At 43.0% G+C, this 22,887-nt stretch overlaps 1 protein-coding gene across 1 annotated transcript in view; it reads right to left on the bottom strand.

Moving 5' to 3' along the window:
- Positions 1-22,272, bottom strand: part of HAO1 (hydroxyacid oxidase (glycolate oxidase) 1) — a 26,069-nt gene extending 3,797 nt beyond the window's left edge. The window contains exons 1-5 of the mRNA XM_010574820.1: positions 22,132-22,272; positions 13,898-14,049; positions 5,109-5,364; positions 1,468-1,643; positions 409-500 (exon numbers count right to left, since the gene is read on the bottom strand). Of these exons, the coding sequence (XP_010573122.1) occupies positions 409-500; positions 1,468-1,643; positions 5,109-5,364; positions 13,898-14,049; positions 22,132-22,268 (813 nt within the window). The 5' untranslated portion in view covers positions 22,269-22,272. The remainder of the gene's footprint in view (positions 1-408; positions 501-1,467; positions 1,644-5,108; positions 5,365-13,897; positions 14,050-22,131) is intronic.
- Positions 22,273-22,887: the final 615 nt, after the last annotated feature.

The raw sequence follows: 22,887 nt of genomic DNA, 5'->3' as shown, positions 1-22,887 counted from the left end.
GGGGGGGTCCAAAAAAGGATGAGAAAGGAGAAATAAAAGAGAATACTGAAAAAAATTTCTTAAAAACTTCCCAATTTCTAAACCTTTAACTGAAATAATACACTGTTTGAAATTCCTCTTCTACATTTCCATGCAGGGTACTGCAGACAAGGTAGCTTGAAGAAACAGCCTCACGTAAACCTTCCCGTGTTTTTTTATTTGATCTGACGAAGGGGAGGCTGTGTCTAACTCAGTGTGATGTGACATACATAGAGAAGTGGAGAGAGATTACTACTCATGCGTTAGGGCATATAACACACATATTTACAGGTTTTTCCTCCAGCTACCACGTGTTCAGAGAAGGCAAATAAGAAGCCAAAATGTAGAGAAAACCAGAGACTACTGGTACATGTTGGCATCAGTACTTACAGTTGCAGGGACCCCATCAAGCTGTCGTGCTCCATGATTTGACACCAGGATACCATTTACCCCAATCTTTACAGCTTCTTTAGCATCATCAGCTAGAAAAAGAAAAAAAAAAAAAACAAACAAACAAACAAGATATGCCCTTCCATAACTGGGAGCTTATTGATACCATGATGAGGGAAACTGTGGCATCACTAAAATGTGGCCAGCTAATGCAAAGCCAGCTGAGAGCTTTACCCTTCCAAAGCCCCATCTCAACACAGAAAAGAGTTTTATCTTTAAGCAGTAAGACCAGAAAAGTCATTTGAAATGTTGGAGCAGAACAATTTACCACTTTGGATTAGCAGCTGCTTTGGTTGCTAGCCTTTATTTTTTCTACTATGTCCCACAACTTGTCACTGAGAAACTATTTTGTTAAATTATTTTCTCCAAGCCAAAATTATCAGCATGATTACAGCAATAATTCATAATTAATGAAACCACTTCACTGTACTCAGTGCTTTTGACAGAATGGAAATCCAGCTTTCCTTTAAGTAGCATCCAACTCAGATCAGAGTTAAACTTTACAGGCACAACGAACAGAGCAAGTTCAATCTTCGTGGCTGCATCTGATTTCAGATAGAACTGACATGACACAAGCCTACCAACTTACTAGTTTAGTGACCAGACACTCTGGTCCCTACCTATTGAATGTCAAGGTAAATGCATCTTGCAGCACAGCTGTGCAAATCATCTGACAACTCCAGGTACTTATTAAAGCAGCTGCTTCTGCAAGTGTCTTGCTTGCTGGTTCCCTAACCATGCATGAGGAAGAGAAGGTTTTTTCCCTTTGACTGTTTTTGCCTCTGTTTTGGCAAATCTTCCCTATTTAGCACAGCACAGAAACATGAACATGCATCCAACCGTATTCCATATCAGCAAAGCAGATGCTTGCCATTAAAAAGTAATGCACTTCTATGCAATTCTATAGAAATTTCCCCAACACAAACACTTTTCCTTCCCTGGTGCCTCTGCGAGAAGGGACACCTCGCCTCCCCCATGGGAAGTGGCAGACCTACACACCCCTGAGGATTCCTTTCATGATGATGGGCAGCGAGGTCAGCCCTCGAAGCCATTTGATGTCCTCCCAGTTGACGCTTGCATCAATCGCCTCAGCTACGTACGCAGCCAGTCCACTATTTTCTCCAAAGTCTTTCCCTGAGGAGAATGCCAGGTCACTGCTTGAAAAGTTTTTTAATCTAAAACAACAAAAGACATAGAAAAATAGTCTGAGAAAGATTCATTGTAGCCATGAATCAGTCCCTAATGCTAGTATTTGATATACCTGTGTTAAACCTTTGCTGTACTGCAAGGCAAGAGCAAAAAAAAAAAAAACTATCCCAGCATGTCAGATCACAGTCCTTAGCAAGCCAAAACCTTTGGCTGGCAAAGCATTTTATAACATTGGTGCAAGTTTCTCTGGCCCAAGGCAACAGTCCTAGTTCTTTCAAAAGAAATAGGATAAAGTCCAAAATCTAAAGGTTCAGCATCAAATCCACCATCAGGAGGAAGACCCAGCAGTGAAAGCACTAATTTGGGCTCAAGCATCTGTCCTCTGATAGACCTCCCCTGTGACTTTGGGCATGACACTTAGCCACTCCTTTTGCCTCAGTTTCCCAGCATAAAATAGGAACAACAGTATCTGCCAGGAGCACTGTGAGGATAAATCCATCAGAGGCTGTGAGACATTCAGACCCTAGAGCAGTACAGGCTGGATGTGAGAAGAGAACATCGATCTTGCTTTACATAACCCAGGACTCACTGAAGTCAAGAGGTGCACCTCTACTTACCAGCAAAAATCCCCTTAGCTTTCACACAGCAAATTTGGTTTTGGTGTTCCTTCCCCCCCCCCCCAATCCAGTGGATTCAGCTACTGGAGGAATAGGGGATCAGGTAGATGTGCAGGGAGAAGGAAAGGAAATTTTGTTAACTCCATGATTTAGATGGATCTTCACGAAGCCTTGCAAAGAATTCAGAATTTTCATCTGTCCAACAAGACCAACATCCAGCCAGTTCACCTTGTGTCTTTTTCGTATGTTTCCTTGTAAAATGTAGGGGCGGAAAATGAAGTTCCTATGAAAACATTAGCTATTATTCGCTGTTTAGCACCAAATCAGTCTCACAGGTTCTAGGAACTGAATGGTAAGTGACAGCCCCTGCACTAAAGAGTTCACAGACTTAGCAGACAAAGCAGAAGGGGAAAGGAGGGCAAATAGAGAAATTCAGGCTGTGCTTGTATTAAAAAGCTGCAGCAGCCCTGAGTGCTCACAAGCATTAAAAAAACATCAGCGACACGAGGCTGATTGCTCAGTTCTTCAGAAATTGTCTCATTCCACATTGCACTATTTTATACTCATATTCCACATTTTGGGAAATGCACAGGGGTTTTTGCATGGAAACTGGCTAGTTTCACTGCCGATTTCACGCCTGCAACAAGCAGCATTTCACATGGCTTTTCTGTTCAGCTCCAGGCCCAGAAGAAAATGAGAAAGGAGTGGGCTCTCAGCAAGATCCAGCTTTTCAGCTGTTGGTTTGTGGAGGGTGGGGTACCCAGAGAAAAACAGAACCATGGATAAGATTATATAAATAACCGTTGTTTTTCTTGGCCTGTGAAATGCAGATCAACACTTGAATGAATGTTGCCTTACATACGTTTCTGAGCACAATGGCACCTTGTTGTTGCTTTGAAACTTTGTTGAAAACCTGAAGCCAAGAAAAAGTTATCACATAACTGAGCAGAGCCCTGCGCTAGGGGAGTTTCACCGCCAACTCTGCAACGAAACACTGTCCAAGTGTCATTCTGAAATCTGAAGTGATTAATTCAAACCTTTAAAGATTACTCCAACTTCATATTCTTTCATATGGTTTACTCAGACAAAACCTTGTTACGGTTCAGTCAGGTGGGGTCAAAGTGTTTCAGAAACGCTCTATTGCTTTCCTCAAATATTTTGGGGTTGACTCGCATTCAGAAACTCTTTAACCCCAGGCCTTAAAATAATACTGCCCCTAAAGAAAAAGCTATTTAAAGAATTTTTAAATTTCTTTTTTTAGGTAAAATGGCAATGTGTATCAATAACATTTTGTTAATCACAGATCTATAGCAGGATTACTATATGGGGCATATGCATACAAGTGTACTACATTTTAATGTTAGATGTGTCAGGGATTTTTTGTTTTCTGGTGTTTTTGTCATAAGATTGTACCCTCCTAAAATTGTACTTTAACACGGAAGTCGCAGGCAGACTTAAGGTTGTTCTGTCAACTTTCATCATATCACCTATTCGCTCCAAGTACAAGTGTATGGGGGAGATCCAACGCCTCAAGCTCTGGAGGTTTTTGGCCTGTGAGGTAAAGAATCAGATTCATTGCACAGTCCCACAGCTTACCTTCAATTTGAATATTATGAAAAAGAAGACAGACCTCAGGATGTGATATTATATTTCTTGCTATGTACTTGTTACGTATGGTATGTACATAGTATAACATAACAGTCTTAAAAGACATAGGAAGAGCACTTCAGATCCATGGATAATATTCAAAACTAGCTTTCACCCAGAACTCAAATCAAAGCTAATCTGCTTCAAAATATGTTCACCTATCCTTTTTCATTTTTTTTTCCCCTCTCCGTTTTTGTGTTCATTTGCAGGCTCTGAATAAGAGCAAACACAGCAGTCTTAATATATGCCATGGCAGACCAGGGTCACTACCAAGACCTATTTGCAAGATTCTCGTGAGATTTTTAGCTCCATTTTGCAAACCCAAGTCCTGGATATCCCATCCACTAAATACTCTTCCAGCCAGTCCTTGGCTGCTAACACTGTGCCAGCGCTTCAGCATATGTTTATCAGGGTGGTCTCTACAGTGTACCGATTTATATTTGCAAAAGACAAGTGAAATCAGTGCCCTTACAACACTGCTGGATAATTCAGTTAAAATTAAATGCTGCATAGACCCTGCAGTAGAGAGGAACTAGAATATAGTGATGAAGTCAATCATGAGGCCACAAATTCTTCTGAGTTTTAGAAAATGTCCCAAAACACACATGGAGAGAGATATTGACTCTCATGGAGAATTTAGAAAGACCGATAGCCATGTGTTTCTGTATTTGAGTAAAAGAAGAGTTGAAGTTGCTTGGAAAGGGGATCCGAGGTTGGTAGTAATGTGGCCCCGGACCCAGTGCAGTATCATAGGATAACACAGGTTAGAAGGGATCGCAACGTCGGTCAGAAGGGACGTTTGGTCCACTTAGTCCAGGCCCCCATTCAGAGTACAGCCAACTCTGCAGCTGGATCCAACTTCAAAGTCAGAGCAGGTTGCACAGGGCTGTGTTCAGCTGAGTTTCGAATACATCCAAGAATACATTGACAGATGTACAAAGAAATGCCCCATCTCTCCAACTTCCTCAGTCTGCAGCCTCATGTTGCCCAGCACACAGCATCTTTTACAGTCTGCAAACAACCAAGAAAGCTTAGTTTTGACCCAAAGCAGATCATAGCCCAAGCACAGCAAGAGGTATGTGCTCAGTTCTTTGGTGTTATCAACCAGTGCAGCATGTGGCACCTGGAAGAAATTCCTTGTGCCAGAGACAAATTTCTCCCACAGCATCTCACAGTGACCGTGGCACTGCCACATGCCCATCCCACATCCCACCAGCGGGCATCTACCTGAGGTGAGGAGGAAGCTGGAACTTGTTGCGCACGTCATCGATGCGCCTGCCGAGGAACGGCGTGTCCACTGTCACGAAGATCCCTTTGTAGCCTGCTCTCTCTGCACGCTTCACAAGGGATTTGGTAACCTCCCGGTCCTTGTACACATAAAGCTGCAGCCAGTGAAGGCCACCTGGAGCTGCTTCAGCCACTTCTTCAATGGAAGATGTGGCCCAGGAGCTCAGCATCATCCCTGTCCCCATTGCATGGCAGGCTGGAGAAACACAAAGATATATTCAAGATTATGCAAAACACAGAGGCTTCTCTAAACAGGAGCACTTGGCTCACAAGAGTGTGTAGGTGCACATAATTTCACACTTCCTTTCCTCAGTGTTAATGCATTTTCAGCCTTCCAGGGAACGCTACATTAATAGCAGTTACTAACAGTGGTGGGCTGCTGCAAGCACTCTCTGGCTTATTCTGTGTGTTTGTAGGAAAAATTCTGGTGACTGCTGTCTGCATGCTGTTTGGGATGATCCCTGCTCCAATACTGGAAATAGAAGATATTATAATCAAACTAAGCCTAACCCATATTAATAATTCTTTATCCTATGGGGACCCTGTTTGTAAGCCCCTAGCGTCTGGCTACCACTTGTCAGAGATTTTGGCACATACATTTAAGGACATACGCAAACATGCACATTTTTAAATTATTTTTAAAAAATGCATTTAAGGCTTCCAACTTTTTGAACACTGCCACATTGCTGCAGATCAGTGTCTTAGATCTGTCATTCTCAACATTGCTCTTCAGTCCTCCTCACCACTGCCATACATGCTCCCTTGAGCATTCTGATCATGGCATTTTGGCTGCTTTCTCCCACCCTCAAAATGTTCACTGGCATTAAACCTATATTTCTTGAAGTGCTCTTCTAGTAAATGCCTGTTGTCATCCCTACAGGGTATTTCGGGGCATAATAAAACAGAAGGACACAGTCCAGCAGACAACTTCATTTAAAGCCTCGAGGGGGAAGCTCCACTGTTCTTTGCTTCAACGCTTCCGCTGCCTGTCTCATGGCCTGAAGGAGAAGAACCCCACATCCATTGTGTGATCCCACTCATATAGCTTGACACTTCTGCCAATAACATGTAGAATTTCTGACCTCACTGAGAGTAGGAGAAACACATGCCAAGTGGCAGTCCCCAACCAGAACACCCCAAAAGTAAATACAAAGACAAGCAGGTACAACAGACAAGTGATCTCCGAAGTCTCCGCTGAGGCCAAAGGGATGGGTGCTCACACCCAATGTGTTTTGACCTTTCCTCCTTTACCTTCAGAAAGCTGTGGAGTGAAATCACTCCTGAGGTGTGGGCAGCCCTGAGGTTAAATGTCATTGAACAACCCCAGACGGGGTCAAGCTGATTTCCAACCTGGGCTGCACTACAAACCAGTTAACCTCATACAATTATATTTTTATGAATCTATTACTTATTCTTTTTGGAGTAATCTGTCACTTAATGTAAAATAAAGGAAAACACACTGTAAAACTCAAAAATATTATATAAAGCCTTATTTTTCTTGGTCTACCGCAGTATGCATATTTTTAATGTAAATGGACCTCTGTTTCAAAACGTCATCTCCAGCCCATTGAGGAATTAAAAAGGGGTCTTTACGACAACATTTTATTAAATAAGGATTACAAGTCTCTTAGAGTGGAAACTTATGAACAGCTTATTCAAACAAATTGGTTACACCCTCCCAGGGCCACCAGGCAGCTTTCAATCATTGGAAATATGGTAGCTATGACCCAAAACTCTCTACATTGTAGCCATTTCATTCCTCCCCTTAAAATTACTGAAAATAGTTCCCTCTCACAGATTAAGTACGTAGAAATGAGTTTCTTCTAAAGAACCTATGCATACTGAATACCTAAAGTCCTGCTAAAATCAGCTGTGGTGGGTTATTGTGAATCCTGTAATAAGTGATTTGCCCAATCAAGACCATTAAGCAATGCTAAGAAACAAGGGATCCGCATTCCTGTTTCTCTGTCAAATACAAGTTCATGAATGAGAGGGAGGGTTGCTAACCCAGCAATTGCAAAACCCTCAGATCAGATAAAGGAAAAATGTAAATGTTATAGTTCAATCTGCTTTTAAGTATCATTTGTTTCCATTCTTTCTTTTATTCTCAAGTCTACCTCTACAGCCCTAAGGACACAAGAATAGTTGCAAAAGCACAAATTAAAATAGAAACTGCACAGTAAAATATATTTGGTCAATAGAAGATTTAAAACACAAAATACCACCATATCCTTTCAACTTATCTGCATACATAGCAATAGAGAAAATAATGCTTTCATCTTGTTTAAGATTAGATTTAAGCAGTTTGGTTCAATCAAAGTTCAACTATCTCAGACTGGGTTATGGCATTTTCACGAAAGCATATTCACAAAATTCCTCTCGTCTGTCCTGTAAAGTTAATGACTCTTTGGTAAAGCACCAGCTCAGCATGCATATTTTGGATCTGCACAGTCAAATTCAAAGTTCACACACACAAAATTTTTCAAGTTCCAGTTTGGGTTGATCTGTACTTTATCTTGATCATTTTAAAGCTTATTTTGACAGTTTTCTAGACTTTCCAAAACATATGATACATAGTCCTGCAGTGCTGCCAGGTTTTGGTTTTTTTCTACCTCAAATCAGGTTTTGCTAAAGATATACTCCCACTCCTTGCACATTTAGCTGCAGTTGAAGAAAACAGAGGCAATTCATTTCCTCCAACAACTATATTTTACAATTCAGCTTTGGGGTGCTGCAACTATCTCTATTTATTATTACAAATCAGTACTACTAGATCCATATTCTCACAGGATGCTCTTGCAGCAATATATGACATTTGCCAGAGTTTAAATACCAGATTTTAGTAAACCAGCCTTTCCTCATGCCATTTCAGATTGCTTTTAGTCTTTTTTTTTTCCACCCCCCCCCGCCCCGGTCTTCTTTTACTCTCGAGCATTGCCCAAAGCACACGTTTACCTTTGTACACTCCACAAGCTCCCACTGAGGTCAATGACAGTGCAGAGAGCATGGCAATAGCCACACACAGGAGGCAGGGGAAATTTTTGACATCAGGACAATTAAGCTTTGAGTTATTTGTACTCTTGTTTCAGGGCCAAATGCAACTAGAATTGGGATATAGTGGGGTGCCTAGGAAAGGGAAGCCTCACAGCCTTTGCTCCACAGCTGCCTTGAGCGGGCAGAGGTTTCTCAGCCCCACTGCTGCCTGCTTGTACTTAGCCCAGGGAGGCCACAAGCAAGGACATGCCTTCTCACCAGGGAACATAAACCTCAATAAAATGGGGCTTTCCTCATTCTTGGGGAACTCAGCTGAAGGATTTTACATAGCAACAAATCAAGGCTGACCACGGGACAGAACCCACTCGGGAAGTCCACAGGAAAACAGAACCATAAGGTTTTTTAGCCCTTTTTTCATTCCGAAACCTCAGAATCTCCTTCCCTCCTCTGATGGGGCATCACTTCATTAAGTGGTTTGGGAAGGGTATGGAGTTTGTCCTGTGGGCAACCCAGAGGCAACGTACTTCAGGGGAGGACACTGGAGAAGAGCCCAGTTTAAGCTTGCGTATTTTGTCAGGGTTACTTTGTATGGGAATGGGAACTTGCTATTTTTCTCTAGCTGTGCAAATTCCCATCGTTTCACTTTTAGGGGCATCTCTGAAGCATGGCAGCCAAACTGCCCCACTGTGGTCATTTTTCCCTGAATCCACTGGTGAATCCACTGTCCCCAGGTTAGGGGCCAGAGGACATTACTTGGGATCAACATGATGTCCTTTTGGCACAGTGGTATTTCTCGAGAGAAGTACCTATGTTCTTGGCGCTGCATATCCTAAGAAACAGAGTTGTTTAAAGTACTTAACATTACTCTCTTGACAAAACACACTTGGCTGAGAAATCCCCTGTCCAGCCTTACCTCACTTACCCCTTACAAAACGCTGTGTGCGAGTTGTGCCTACGATCATTTTGTTGACACAATGCATTTTGTCAGCTGCACAGGAAGGCTGGAGGCAGCAGGGAAAAATAATGTGGCCAAAATAGATCTGGCTGGTCTAGGGGGGCTGTCATGCCAGATTGCCTGCGTACACTTGCACCAGAAAGTCCCCTGGCCATGCTGGTCTCTAGAGGGAGTCAGGGCCAGGTCAGTCCAAGCCATGTTGTCCCACGTGAATATTGTCCTCTCAATGACTCTGGAGTAGCCATACCTCAAAGTTAACATTTTTGGGAGAGACACCACATAGGAAACAGGTGAAAGATGGTTACAAAGTCCTGCTATTTTCACTGTGGCTCAGCACAAAGAGCGAGAGAGCACTAAATCTCTTCTTTACAGTCATGGGCACATCAGAGGAGCACAAGGAACCTAAGTTCAGATGCTCAGCAGCATCAAAGCAAACAAAAACCACGGCAGAAGTTTGTTAAGAGCTGAAGGAACAAAGGTGGTGTTCCCTCTCCAGTGGAAATGATAGAGCTGCTGGTAATTCAACTACAAGAAGAAGGGGGGGCTTTTCAGTCAGTATTCCTATTCTCTGTCTGGCAAAGCAAATGGTGCAGTCACATCACAGGTGATGGTGAAACCCTTCTTGCGTCAGCAGTAACTAAAAGTTGTTTGAGAGCAATTGCAGAGGGTAAATATAAAATCACCAGATCTGAGCAACTAGCACTCAAAGTTTTCGAAAGATCTGGCCAAGAACAGAGTCAGGCTGTTCAGCCTGATTTTCAGCAAGTCAGAGAGTCAGGTATTGCAATACCCTTTCTGGGCTAAAACACAAGAATATAAGGTAATCGGTCAGTAAGAGAGCATTATGTAATTAGCAGCAATATAAACAGAATAGAAATCTCAATAAAATAATGATACATACCTCTTTAAAATAATGATACGTATCTGTTTATTATTAATTAAGGTTTCAAAAAAATTGCTATTTCTTGCTCAGCAGCTGGATGGTGCACAAGGTTTTGTTTTGGTGTACTTGAAGGTGGGACCTATTTGCAGGAGCATTGAGTACTACTGCACTTGTAGGGAGTGCTAACTGAAGACGACAGGGGAACATATTGGTTTGCAAGCACAGCATGAATTCGGGATGGCAAATCAATAGCTTTGCATGGAGGAATAGTGACTCTTTTGATGGACAAGCAAGAAAACAAATCATGTAGAATCAGAAGAGTTCTGTTGAAAAGTGTTTAGAGAACAGCCCTTTGCTCTTTAATGGTGGCTAAGATTATTCATCAAATTTGGCAAATATTTTTAGTAGAAGAGGTTGAAATTGGAGTGGGAAGGATGACAAAAATTCACTTCAGTCAAAGTGTCATGTATTGATATTTTCATAATGGAAATGTTTTCTTCTGAGCTAACACTTTTATTTCAAAACAGAACAATGGCTAAAAGCATTAGCTACTAGGAAAATGAAATAAAACATCGTGGTTTTGATTAAACATTTCATTTAATCCAAAACAATTTTCCTCCCAGTTTTTCAGTTTCTACTGAACAGAAAATCCATTATTTGGAAAATTGCCACATACACTGATGAACTACAACTAAAATGCTAGCGAATATACTTGAAGATGGACCTGGAAAAACTGGAACAACTGCCAAGGTCCATGTAATACTTTCAAGGACAAGAGAACTTTCTCCATAAGGAAGGACTCCAGGTCCATTCAGACATGTCAAAGAAAACTGAGGAGCAAACTTATTACAGCCTATATAGACAACTTTTTTTTCTTTTTTCTTTTTTTCTTTTTTTTTTTTAAAGTCTAGCTAACAGAACAATAAGTAAATCCAACATCTGGATTTGAAGCTGTACAAGTTTTGACCATTATTACAGTTTATTCTGCTCAGAGTGGAGTTAGTTAACCCTTGAAATAACTTACATTGTGTTGGATGGCCTGTCACCAGCAACTTTTAAAATCGCAATTGAACGTTTTTTTTTCCCAAAAAGATCCTTTAATAATGAAGCAGAATTGTCAGTGAAGGTGTCTTTAAGGCAAGCTGCCAGACTTTGCTCTGTTTTGGGAAACATGCACGCTCCTCTCCACCAGCTTGGTCGCTGCGGGAGAGCATCCCTCGAGGAGCAGCAGCAAGGGGCAGCAGCTCCCACAATCCTGACAAGCCTGAAAGCAAGAGGTTGTGAGGGCAAGGAATTTTACTTAACAAGAGACACCATGACATGCCCTTGTCCCTAGAGAGGGTATTTATGCTGCAACGTGCGGGTCTGCTAGAAAAGCAGAGCAGTTCAAAGCAAAATGCTGTTACTGAAGGAAATTCCTTGGCAGGATCAGGCATCGTTCTCAAAATACAAAAACATAGGGGAAGGAGTTGTTACTGATACCTGCACCGCCCTGCTCTGCAGGTAAGGATGGTGTGAACCCAAGATTATCTCTTGGGATTTAACCCCAGCCAGGCAGCTGTGTGGCTTGTGGCACGAGAGGAAATGGCCTCAAGTTGCGGCAAGGGAGGTTTAGGTTGGATATTAGGAGAAATTTCTTTACTGAGAGGGTTGTCAGGTGTTGGAACAGGCTGCCCGGGGAAGTAGCTGAGTCATATTCCCTGGAGATATTAAAAAATGTGTAGACAAGGCACTTCAGAACATGGTTTATTGGGCATAGTGGACTCGACCTTTAAGATCTTTTCCAACCTAAATGATTCTACGACCTGCTGAGCGGTGCCTGGGCACACACACACATGCACACTGAGTGCTGCTTTGGGCAGCTGCCATCTCCCCCGACATGAGCCAGAGCACACACCACCTACTTCCCTGGCCAGGAAGGGGCAAGATTCAGACCACGTCATGCTTTTCAAAGATCATCGCAACAGCAGAGGCACCACCACATACGTTGCTTCCTACACACCTGAGCCAAAAGTCAAGCTTACGAAGCACACCAGGTTTGCAAAAGCCGCAAGACTATGGATCAGACTTTCTTGCCTTGCATAAATTGGTGCAGCTGAAGCAAAAATCTGCTTACTTATATTTCAGAGGTATGGCAGAATTTAAGAGAAGTTGGATGTGGCAAACCCCCAATCCCAAATGTCCCAAGTTTAAGGGAACCTTTAAGCCAAATGTGTACTTTATAGCTAATCCCTGTCATCTTATAAGGTCAAACGAAAAGCTTGGCACCAAATGCCCCACTCCAATTCTAACAGAGCACAAAACTGAAGCTGTATTTTTTCTACAAGAAGTGCTAATGCAACACAGAGAGTGTGATTTTAATTATGCTCTCCTTTGAAAGTGATGAAAAATTTATCAACTCCAATAGATATGTTTACCTGAACGCACATTCAAACTGTTTCGAGTACACCAAACTATCCTAGCTTGAAAACCCAAGAACATTAAATACAATAATCATATGCCATAAGTTTGAAAATGTAAGTGCACAAAAGTCAGGAAACTCCAACATTAAGTTATCTACCACAATCATAACTCAGCCCTGGTAGTCAGCCTTATTATAACACTCGACTTTACAGGCCATTATAAATTTATGCCTTAAACCATGGCCAGGCTATAGCACTGGTGGGAATTTTTGCTAAGGAACATCCTGAATTTTCTGTGTTTCAAATCTCACTCTTAACATTGCATTAATATGTTTGCACTGAACAGTATAATGCTCCAGAGTTTCCTCCCAGCATAACCTGGGCCAGAAGTAATCTGCAAGAGTTACCAAAGGACAGGACAGCACCAAGGCATCCCGCCGGACTCTGCTTTGCAAACCAATTCAAGGTATTCGAGCTCCATCGTGTGGAACGTGCCAGCATATACAATAGGCATAAAATCTTTGGCTTCCTAATAAATTTCTTGGGAAGGGGAAAAATGTATCCCCAAACATACTATATATAAAATTGGAGAAATCCGCTTTTTTAGAAATTGCTGCTGGAGTTGTGCTGCAGCCGATCACGGTGCACATCACAGCAACGTGGTTTTTAATGAGACTCGATGCTGCAGGGCAGATAATTAGACTCACTTCACACTAGCGTTTGCTGCATTGGTCATGGAAATGCTGTTATATGAATAGCTCAACCACGCACAGGATTTTTTTTTTTTTTTAATATTGCCTGTTTAAGTTTTCTATCCTTTTTCATTTGGTGCTGGATCATCAACATGCATAGCCCAATGCTGTTTGTATGCAACAGGCACAGCGTGACCTCTTTCTTAGATTTTGTGTCATTCTGCAGCTTGGGTTAAAGGAGTAGGGAACAGTTTCATATCTGAATTCTGGTTAATGTCTCATTTCTCATAGCCTTTTAGGCTTCAGCCTCCATGCTGGCAACATCTTTGTGCAGCATCTAGCCCAGAGGGGCCCTTATCTCACTGGCTCCCTGGGATGCTCTCAAAGAGCTCTTTTCAAAGCAAGTATTTTTCCCAAACAAGCAAAGGCTTCTGAATTTCTAGAAGCAGTTCTGTAACAGGAAGAATGTTGCCGTGACAATATATATAGTTATATTTATAGAACATATAGAAAGATATGTATACAGATGTCATTTTCAATTTTGTATTTGTTACAAATTATTCCCCTCTTACATACTCCATTTCTCATCCTTGTTTCATAGCGAGGGAGAACCTGCACACAAAACAGGCAAAGGAAAACAGTAAAAAACAAAACTAAAAATAAACCAGATTGAGCAGCAGCTCAAGCCCATCCTGGCCACAGCATCAGGAACAAGAAAGCAAGCCAGGCTTCACAACCAGAAGGCACAGTATTACTGATGAACAATCTCTGCCTCACTGCAGAAGGCACTTTGCACGGTTTACCTTTAGCAGTAGCCGTCTCTCCATCAGCATGAGCCATGCGCTGCATAGCGGTCGCTCCAACGCAGACTGGCATGCTGATTTTCTGCCCCAAGACTGAGGTTGACAGGTCCATTACCAACACGTCTCTGAGCACCCGGGGGTACAGCTTCCATCTACACAGAGACAAATAAAGAGAATAAAAACCCTGCATCATCGGGGTTATTTACAGTTCTTAACGGCCAAGAGCAGATTTTTCTCCCGTCAGGAGAAACATGGTGAAATCTGTTTTGGGCCTGGAACAGAAGCTCATTGTGTGACCCAGAGCTGCAGCAGGACCTACAAAATGCACAAAGCCAGGAGGGAGCGGGCAAGGAGGCGCTGAAGTCCATGGAGGGTGAAAGAGGCAAAGAGCCTTTGAACATTATTGGCTGGTATCATCTGAAAGAAAAGACAGGAGCTGCAAAATATTAAGATTCACAGTGAGTCTCAGCCTCCCCGAAAGCCTTGGGGCAGAACTGGATAACAGAGGGTTTGCAGGAACAGGAGAGGTCATTAGCTCCCCCTCAGTTATTCCTTGTATGGACTAGGGAACCAAAAGACATGGGATTTTTTGGAAAAAACTAGCCTGGCCAGCATGCTTAGCCCTCCTTGTCCCTGTGCTACAGGTCTCTGCAGTGAGACTACACAGAAATGAGCTGCCATGTGGGAAGTGGGCAGGCAGGATGGCTGCCCTGGCTTTCATCAGCTCGGGCAGGGTGTGGAAATCCACTGCACCACATCTCTGCTCGCACAGAGACCAAGTCACTTTGCTCAGAGAGGTCCTGTCCCCAGTAGTCACCAGCTGCTGTGCAACACGTAGCCCGTGAGACTACAGCTGCAACCCCAGGGACAGCCTGTTGTACTGCAGGGACTGCAGACTTCCAGGAAAAGACCAAACATGGCCACTGTAATTTGGTGCGGGAAAAGACCGAGTAGCACAACTGTTTTCCCAATGGGGCAAATTATGGTCTAGTCCTTGAATGATGTGGCCCAGCATCTGCTCAACTGTTCCCGACCTTGCTTTGCCTTCAACGTGTCCGCCAGAAACCACATCAGCCCAGAGCTGGGCTTTATTCTCCACTGGGCTCTTCAGCTCGGGTACAAATGGAACCTGACTCCAAAACAGAGCAAACTAAACTACGCTTAATGTGAAATTACAAATTATTGCAGTCAGGCTGGGCACTACATGCTTGCACACACAGAGATGTATCTTTTTTTCCCCCCACAACAGCAGCACGACAGTATCGCGATCCCTCATGGTGGGGTCAAGTAGATGACACAGCAGTATCCAAACTGATCTTAATAGGGTCGCATTCCTGGGGCTAACCTGTGAAATTAGACTTTTTCTGCCCACGCAGGCGATGCTGCAGCGCAGCCACTCTGACTACAAGCCACAAGAGGGGGTGCATCAGCAGGGGCTGTGCACTGAGCCAGGCCAAACCCTTTCTGCAAGCGGTAGGTAGTAAGATACACATTACTTCTCACTAAGGCAACCCCTCCCTCTGAAAGGACTCTGATGGCTATTGAATTTTAGTTACAGAAAATAATTAAAAGCTTAAGCTCTACTACTGCTGAACCTGACTACCTGCTCAGCACTAGAATGCCCGAGTGATAATATTATTATTACTAGCATGGAGATAGCAACCAGAGCCACTGTTACCCGCAGACTATGCTCTGACAGCAAGTAGTGGTCAGTTTAAGCTTGCATATTAAGCTGACAGGTTATAAGAAAAAGAAAAGACACAATCTCTTTGTTTTATAGAAAGATGAAGAGACATTTCCATAAGAAGCCTGGGACAGAGCCAGGACAAGACCTAAATTTCTGAAGCCCTAGAGCACAGGGCCATGCCAGCTCTCCAGGAAGTGCTCCCCAGGGAGGAGCAAGATAGTCATGATGCTTGGAAGGAGACATGTAGTTGTGGGAGTCAGCTGTATTATTCAACGCCAAGACACATACTGCAAGTATGTCTCCTCAGACTTGTTTTCATGCTATTGTATTGGTTTGTTATTTTTCAGGGGAGGATGGGCTGAGGGTGGGACAAAGAAAACATCACTTTTTTTCTCCCCCTTTCTTCCTAATCAGCCTTCAGAAGGCTTTCTCCCAGCTCTGAGACATCTTTTCCCAGCAAATATAGAGAAAACAAAAATCTTTTAATAACCTTGCACATTTTTATGGTCAAACTCAAAAGCATAAGTATGTGAAGTATCTTGCTCTTCCCCAGCCTCCTAGTTTTTCTGCTGTCCCAGACCTGTCAGATTTTTACCTCATGCAAACCACTGCCATCTCAAAGCACACACGTAAGCATCAGTCTTGAAACACCAACACTTATATAGTGCTTTTAGCTGGGAAAAGAAACAGAAAGAGCAAAAATCCTCCCAAGCGCGTATGCAAGAAAAAGGATGCTGCTTTAAGCAGCAATAAACAGCATCCTTCCAACTCACCTTTACGTACCATCAGATTACTCCATCCATAAGCTTTTTGGGGTCCTAAGGCTCATTAGCCCCAACTTTAAACATAAATGTCTATTCCAACATCTTCTGTGGCTTCACTTCCCCTTGTACCTTATCAGGTCACATCCTCTAGACCAACATCAAGTCAATACTCATAACTGAGTATTTACTAGGTCCCACAAAAGACACCAAAAGGGATCACTACCTCAAGTATTATACTTCTTAGACAAAACCTGATCTTGCTTTGGAAACATGGGTGTTTTCAGCCATGAGTTTGCCAGACACTTGAAGTGAGACATTTTCTGGACAAGCCATAGGGAAATGCCCTTAACAACAGCAAGCAAAACCCCAGAGCAGTACTTCCCAGTATGCAGAGCATGCGTTCATTAGGCTGCGACACACCACCTGCTTCCTCCTAGTCTTTGAGTGAAAACATTTCCTGGATATTTTGTAAAAAACTTGATTTTTTAATTCACCATCTCCTCATCACCCATGTTTTTTTCCAGCCAAGTCCACATTTGTGTGCTGCAACCAGCAATTGCAAGTGAGTACATCTTTCTTCCTAGCTGGAAGTGGGGAGATGCCACAGTGGGGAAGGCAGCAAGCACTCCTGATTTAGGTCACTTCAGCTAAATGCCATTTTGAAAGAAGGATGAAAGGGAAGTAGGGGGGATTAGTGGTTTGGTTTGGTTGGTTGGTTGTTTTTGTTTTCCCTTCATGCTCAAAAACTTCAGAATGTAAATTATCTTGCACTTGGGTAAGAGGGAAGCACTCACCGCTTTCTCCACTCATTTTCAGCTGTGAAAATGCTGAAATTTTCAAACTGCAACACACTTTCAAGCAGCTCTCCTCGTTTCCCTTCTGAGCCTAGACTGAATAATCGCTCTGTGCTGCATCACAAGCAACACGCTTGGGAAAGGATGCACTGCTCGGGCAAAGTCTCCATTCCAACTTCAACCCAATTTGCTGCCTTAATCTCCCCTACAGCTCCACATCCCATTGTGAGGGGCAGGTGCTAGTGCTGTGCAAGGCGAAGCAACAGCTACTTTTGCTTGAGGAAAATCAGTTTTCTCTCCCAGGGTGTCTTGCTGTCTACACAGTGACTCTTTTCACAGCACTCTGCGAATCCAAGGTGAAAGACATCGCAGAAATGTAACCAACTTATTATTACAGGCATTCCTTTCCTTTTCCCCCCCCCCCCCCCAACTTCACATGCTTGTCTGACACCATCACATTCTCAGCTTTGCTTTTTTAACTGGTATTTAAATTATTTATGTGCCCAGTCATTTTAACGTCCTTAATACCTAGCTACAAGATGACGATAGGTTTGCAGAAAATAGGCATTGATGCTGTCACTGATAAGCAAGTGACTGCTGTTCCTTGTACATGACAACAAAACGCATCTCCTCCAAAGGCCGCCGGGGAATCAGTGTCGGAATGTGTCACAACAGATTAGCAGAAACGTGTTCCTACACATGCAGATGTCCCCCTTCATTACATTGCCAAAAGGGGAGATTTCAGATTGATTTCTTGAACACCATCAAGCTAAAGGCATCCCGACCTTGCCAGAAAACCTATTCACCATTCAGGCCCCTTGGTTCCTTAACAACTTGAGAGTGAATTTAACCGCCAGACAGCACGGAGCAGGAAGGACACACGGTGTTTTGGGACACAGGGCAAATGCAAGGTGAATATGGTCAGATGCCATGGGGAGTAATGTATGCTCTGACATCCCAAATCATCTTTTCCAGCCTTAATGCCTCACTTATACCAGAGCCATGTCCACATCATTTGAAAACTATGAATAAAAATAATTGTCTGGTCTTAGTAGGAACACACTGATGTTGATATGCGAGCTCTGGTTCTTCCCTCAGTCCCAGAAGAACTGGAAGCTAGAGGAGAGTTACTGTAGCTGGTGTTAACCTTATCTTAAACACTGGCTTTTTGGAAGCATTTTGTACTCTGGTATCTGATTACAGGCCCAAAGTACTTTAAGCTCCTGTGCTGTCAAAAGGCCAGGACATTCATTTTATAATTTAATGAGTATGGATTGCGCTGCTCCAAAAATTGCATGGGCCATTCCAAAGGTATTGCAGCATTTATCGACACAACCATTCATTTGCTAGATTAGTCCTTAATAATAATCTATTTATTTCTCCATAAATACAACTACTCGGTTGCCAAAAAATAGAGAGCTCACAGACAAACACAACACTGATTTTCCTCCAAATACAATCCGTGCTGGCAGTCTTGCTTACCCGAATAATCTTGCACCACAAAAGTATGGGCTACCAATTCATGCTTCTGGTTCAGTTTTGTGCTTTCTTCTCTTCCATTTAAACATACATCTGTAAATACTTAAATAAACTGTAAACATTTTTAATCAGGCTGAACCCTGCAACTAAGTTTCTGACAATGGATATCAACAGGAGTTCTCTGGCTGTGGGAAATGAAGCTGAACGTAGTCATTTCTTTCACAAAGTCATGCGACTGTGTGGCACGGGGGGGGTGTGTAAAGTCCATCTTACTTCATATTTACCCACAGGACCAGGGAGAAAACTAGTAATATGCTCAGAAACACACAAGGACTGTGTGAGAGTCAGAGTGAGAAGCAGTCCTGCATCCTTAATGGTTAGGCCACGCTTCTTCCGACAGCAAAGAAAAAAATGAAAGATTTTAAAAGTTGCTGGTGTCAAACAGGTCTTATAAACCCAAATACTGTGAAATCTTTATACCAGGTTTCTTTCTACCTTTTCTAGGTGCGTTGCCAGGAAGCCATTGTAAACACAGTCTTATAAACTCTTAACCCTAGCATCCCCTGTGCTAAGAAAACCCACCACAGCATGCGTGGTGCCCCACAGCAGCTACAGGTGGGGACTGCTGTAGCTATCAAGATGGAGCCCCTGGAGCCCTGTGCTCAACGGGCTTCCACAAAGCTTCAACAGCCCATTAAAGGGCCTCACCTTTGCAGAGAGGAAGGTCCCTCCAACTGCAGGCAGCAAAGGCACACTGCGTACTGGAAATATTTCAGTTTGCAAATAGAGAGGTACAGGAAGGCACTAGGAAAGTTGAAAACAATTTAGCTTACGTTTTTCAGTGCTATCTAAGGGCTGATTTAACTCTGACTGCCTTTACTATCATCTCCCTGCGAGCAGACAAAAGGGCACGTTTGCCCATGAAGCTGTAAATCACTATATATCCCCGCTCCAGCCCTGCATCCTTTCCATATCATACAGGGAAAGCTGATAAGTGCCAGCAGATGACTTCAGGTGCAATGCCCACCCTTGCAGGAAGGGCTGTGCTGGCGCTGCAGTGACCAGAAAGGAGAGGACCGTGCGTGTGACCAGAGGAGCTGGCTTTCAGGCTTTGACCCCAGCTCTCCCACTGATCTGCTGGGTGACCATCAGCACATCACCACACCTCTCCGTGCTTTGGTGGATACTCTGAAAGAGACGTAGATGCAGAGCGATGGAAAGGTAACAAGCAACTTCAACATTTCTGCCTCGTGACCCCTCTCTTTGGCTGTCAATAAGTTCTGTTGTTTGACGATTTAATAGAGTAACCCCGTTGTCAAGTCTTTTAGATTTTATTAACTGCCTTTTTGGATGACGTTTAAGTGGCCTAAAGCTACTGCGGAAATTAGATCTTGTTTTCTTTAAGAGAAATATACAGAGGGAGGGGGAGCAAAGACAGAAACACAGCTTCCAGCCCCTTCATACCTTCACTGCTGAGGAGCAGAAGCCCATCATCAAGGGCCTTTTAGCCACACCAGGACCTGGGAAATTTCATTTACTTCCTTTTAAGGTCTCAGGCTGCTCAAGGCACTACTATTTACTATCTCCTTCAGTTCCAGGCTGCCTGCAAGCTCTGCAGTTTTGAACACCTAAAACTGGAGGCTCTTCTTGAGAACGTGATAGAAGATGCCAAGAAAGAGGAGGTGAGCCTGAACCCCACAGGTGACCAGCCCAATGCAAAGAGATGGTCTTATCAGAGGAGTCTGCCCCTGCGGTGGGAAACAGCTTCAGAGCAGAGCTGCTCTTATCTCACTGCTAACGTCTAGCTAATACCAAACCAGCAAGTGGACATACCCAGCTTTTTGCCAGCCTGTGTCTGGGCACTTTAGATCCAACTTTTGCTTAATCATGATTAGCTCTAGCAGTTAGTAGTGAAAAGTTCACTACTACTACAGTTTATTGCCTCTGAGCACTTCCTTTGAGTGTCCTTTCCTTAACATCTCATTTTGTTTTTATGAGGGCAAATAACATCCTAGCATCTGGAAGCATTAAAAAAATAAAATAAAATAAAAAATAGGTGAGCGCTACTACATTCCGTCCTGCTCCTATTTACTCCTCAGAGCCAGAGCAGTCCTTTGGCTTGTGTCTGAGCAGCCCCAAGCACAAGGCGATTTCCAGTCTGTGATGGGGGCTTCTGCACAGAGCTAAGAGGTCTGGAATAAGTGGTCACAGTGAAGCTTAGTTTTCTTCTTCTCCTGCCATTACAAAACTTTTCCATACACATCCCTAAAATTAAGATTCAGAGTTGATTTCTGTGATCTGACCTTTGAGATCCTGCTAAATGAATTACCAATGAGTTTCCTACAGTCTTAAAGTTGCGTGGGATTTCCAGATGACTTGCTCATAGCTTATGGAAAGGCAATTGGAGCAGTAAGTAGGATTGCTGCTCTAAAGCAGAAGAGCAAAGTGGGGAGGGAGAAAGACTAAAAATAAAGCCCCAAAATCTTGTTTTGGTTTGTTAGAGTCAAAGGGATTTAAGACAAAGCCTTTAGAGATAGCAGACAAGCGCAGGGGGTTAAATGTCTGCACCAACACAGCACCCAAAGGAAAGGGAAGCTGACAGCTCTTTAAGCAGTTTGACTGGGCTCAGCCAGGCTGAGACGATCAGCTTCCAGCTGCCTTCTTTCCTCTGCAGCACTTGGGCTGATGGTCTGGGGACAGAGCAGCAGCAGAGATTCAGGAGATGGGGAATCATCTGACTTCACATGAGTTCTGACACTTTTCCGCTAAATCTGACAGCAAATACCAACTTACTTTGTGTTGACCTCGTACTTCTGAGACAAAGGGTGACCTGAGTCCAGGTTTTGACAACAGTTCAGGCAGCCAGTTTAAGTCAAAACTGGTTTATGATCATTGCCATCATTTACAATATTCCCGGTGAAGTGCTGACCTTCTGCTGGAGACCCCCCCGAGCATGGCTTGGCCACCCAGTACTGAGCCCTACCTTCCATGGCTCGCTCCAGAGCTAGGATACGCAACTCCTTTCTGCTAGGCTATGCAGCTCTGATCTAGCAATGCTGCACATGCACTTACCAGGGAAGGCTGCGTAACTGATTCAGTTTAGGAGCAAAAGGCAAAACTGACTCAGGACCTAAAAGGTACAACCCCACCACAAGAATCCCTTGCCAGCATTTAAGCCTAAGATGTAAAAATTACAGTTTCATCAGCTGATTAAATATTGAAGCTGAAGGACTCTTTAGAGAATTTATGTTAACAAAAGAAACAAAATGCAGGTAAAGCTAAAAAGATGCTGATGGATTTTAGGGACAGCTTTCTGACAGAAAATGGTGGAGTGAAAGGGGAGAGGCAGTTGTTTTGAAAATGAATTATTTGAGAGTCTTTGCTAAAAAAGGAAGTTGCAGAAAAATCAAATTTTGTTCACACAGAAAAATCTAATATTGCACCACATTTACTAACAAAGAAGAATTTACACCCCCTACCTCCCACCTCAGCCTTACATCATCTTCCTACCTTGAAAATGCTGCTACATTATCTGCTAGCGTTTCCTGGTCATCTGCTCCAGATCGGTAATAATCATACACTGATTTGGGGAGAAATTTTTTAGCATACTCTTCAAAATCAGCAATGCAAACTGGTTTTCCAGACATATTTGCAGATCTCACAGGTTTAGTTTATTCCTACTTCCCTCTCTTTTAAGCTCTGTATTTTTGTCTGTAAATCATTAATACAGGACCTCATCAGGATTCAACTTGCCTACATACCAAAAAAAATACACCAACTTGTGTCATATTGGACTTCAGCACCGTGTTTTATTTCATGTGGTCAAGGCCAACCTAGAACATAATGGAGAAAAATATGGCAAAAAGAAAGGAAATGAATTGGCAAGGAAAGAAATACGTAGGTGCAGCATGCATGACTTAAACCTGCAATAACAGGAATGTACAGTCTCTCGTGTATGTCTTCATCATCCAAAATATCCAGGAGACTCAAACAAGAAAGATACTGTTTATGCCCAAAAAGCAAAATCTTGATTTAGGTGATTTATAAAAGCAGGTCCCAGCATGAACATTTTAGGACAACACCTAACACAAGCAAGTTTCCAGTTATTTCCATTAAAATCCTGGATACCGAGTCAAGTTGCAGGGACCCAGCTGCCAGGCAGCTCAGGTATCTAATACATCCTCAGGCAAACGGCTCCTGATTTTAAGGTAATTCCACCTCCACAACCCAGAGAGCTCTAGTTATTCTTAAAATGTTACAAAGTCA

The sequence above is a fragment of the Haliaeetus leucocephalus genome, unplaced genomic scaffold (assembly GCF_000737465.1).
Source record: "Haliaeetus leucocephalus isolate CR32 unplaced genomic scaffold, Haliaeetus_leucocephalus-4.0 Scaffold450, whole genome shotgun sequence".
NCBI classification, from domain to species: domain Eukaryota; kingdom Metazoa; phylum Chordata; class Aves; order Accipitriformes; family Accipitridae; genus Haliaeetus; species Haliaeetus leucocephalus.
The sequence above is the reverse complement of the archived record's forward strand: the minus strand, read 5'-3'. Positions and strand labels throughout refer to the sequence as shown.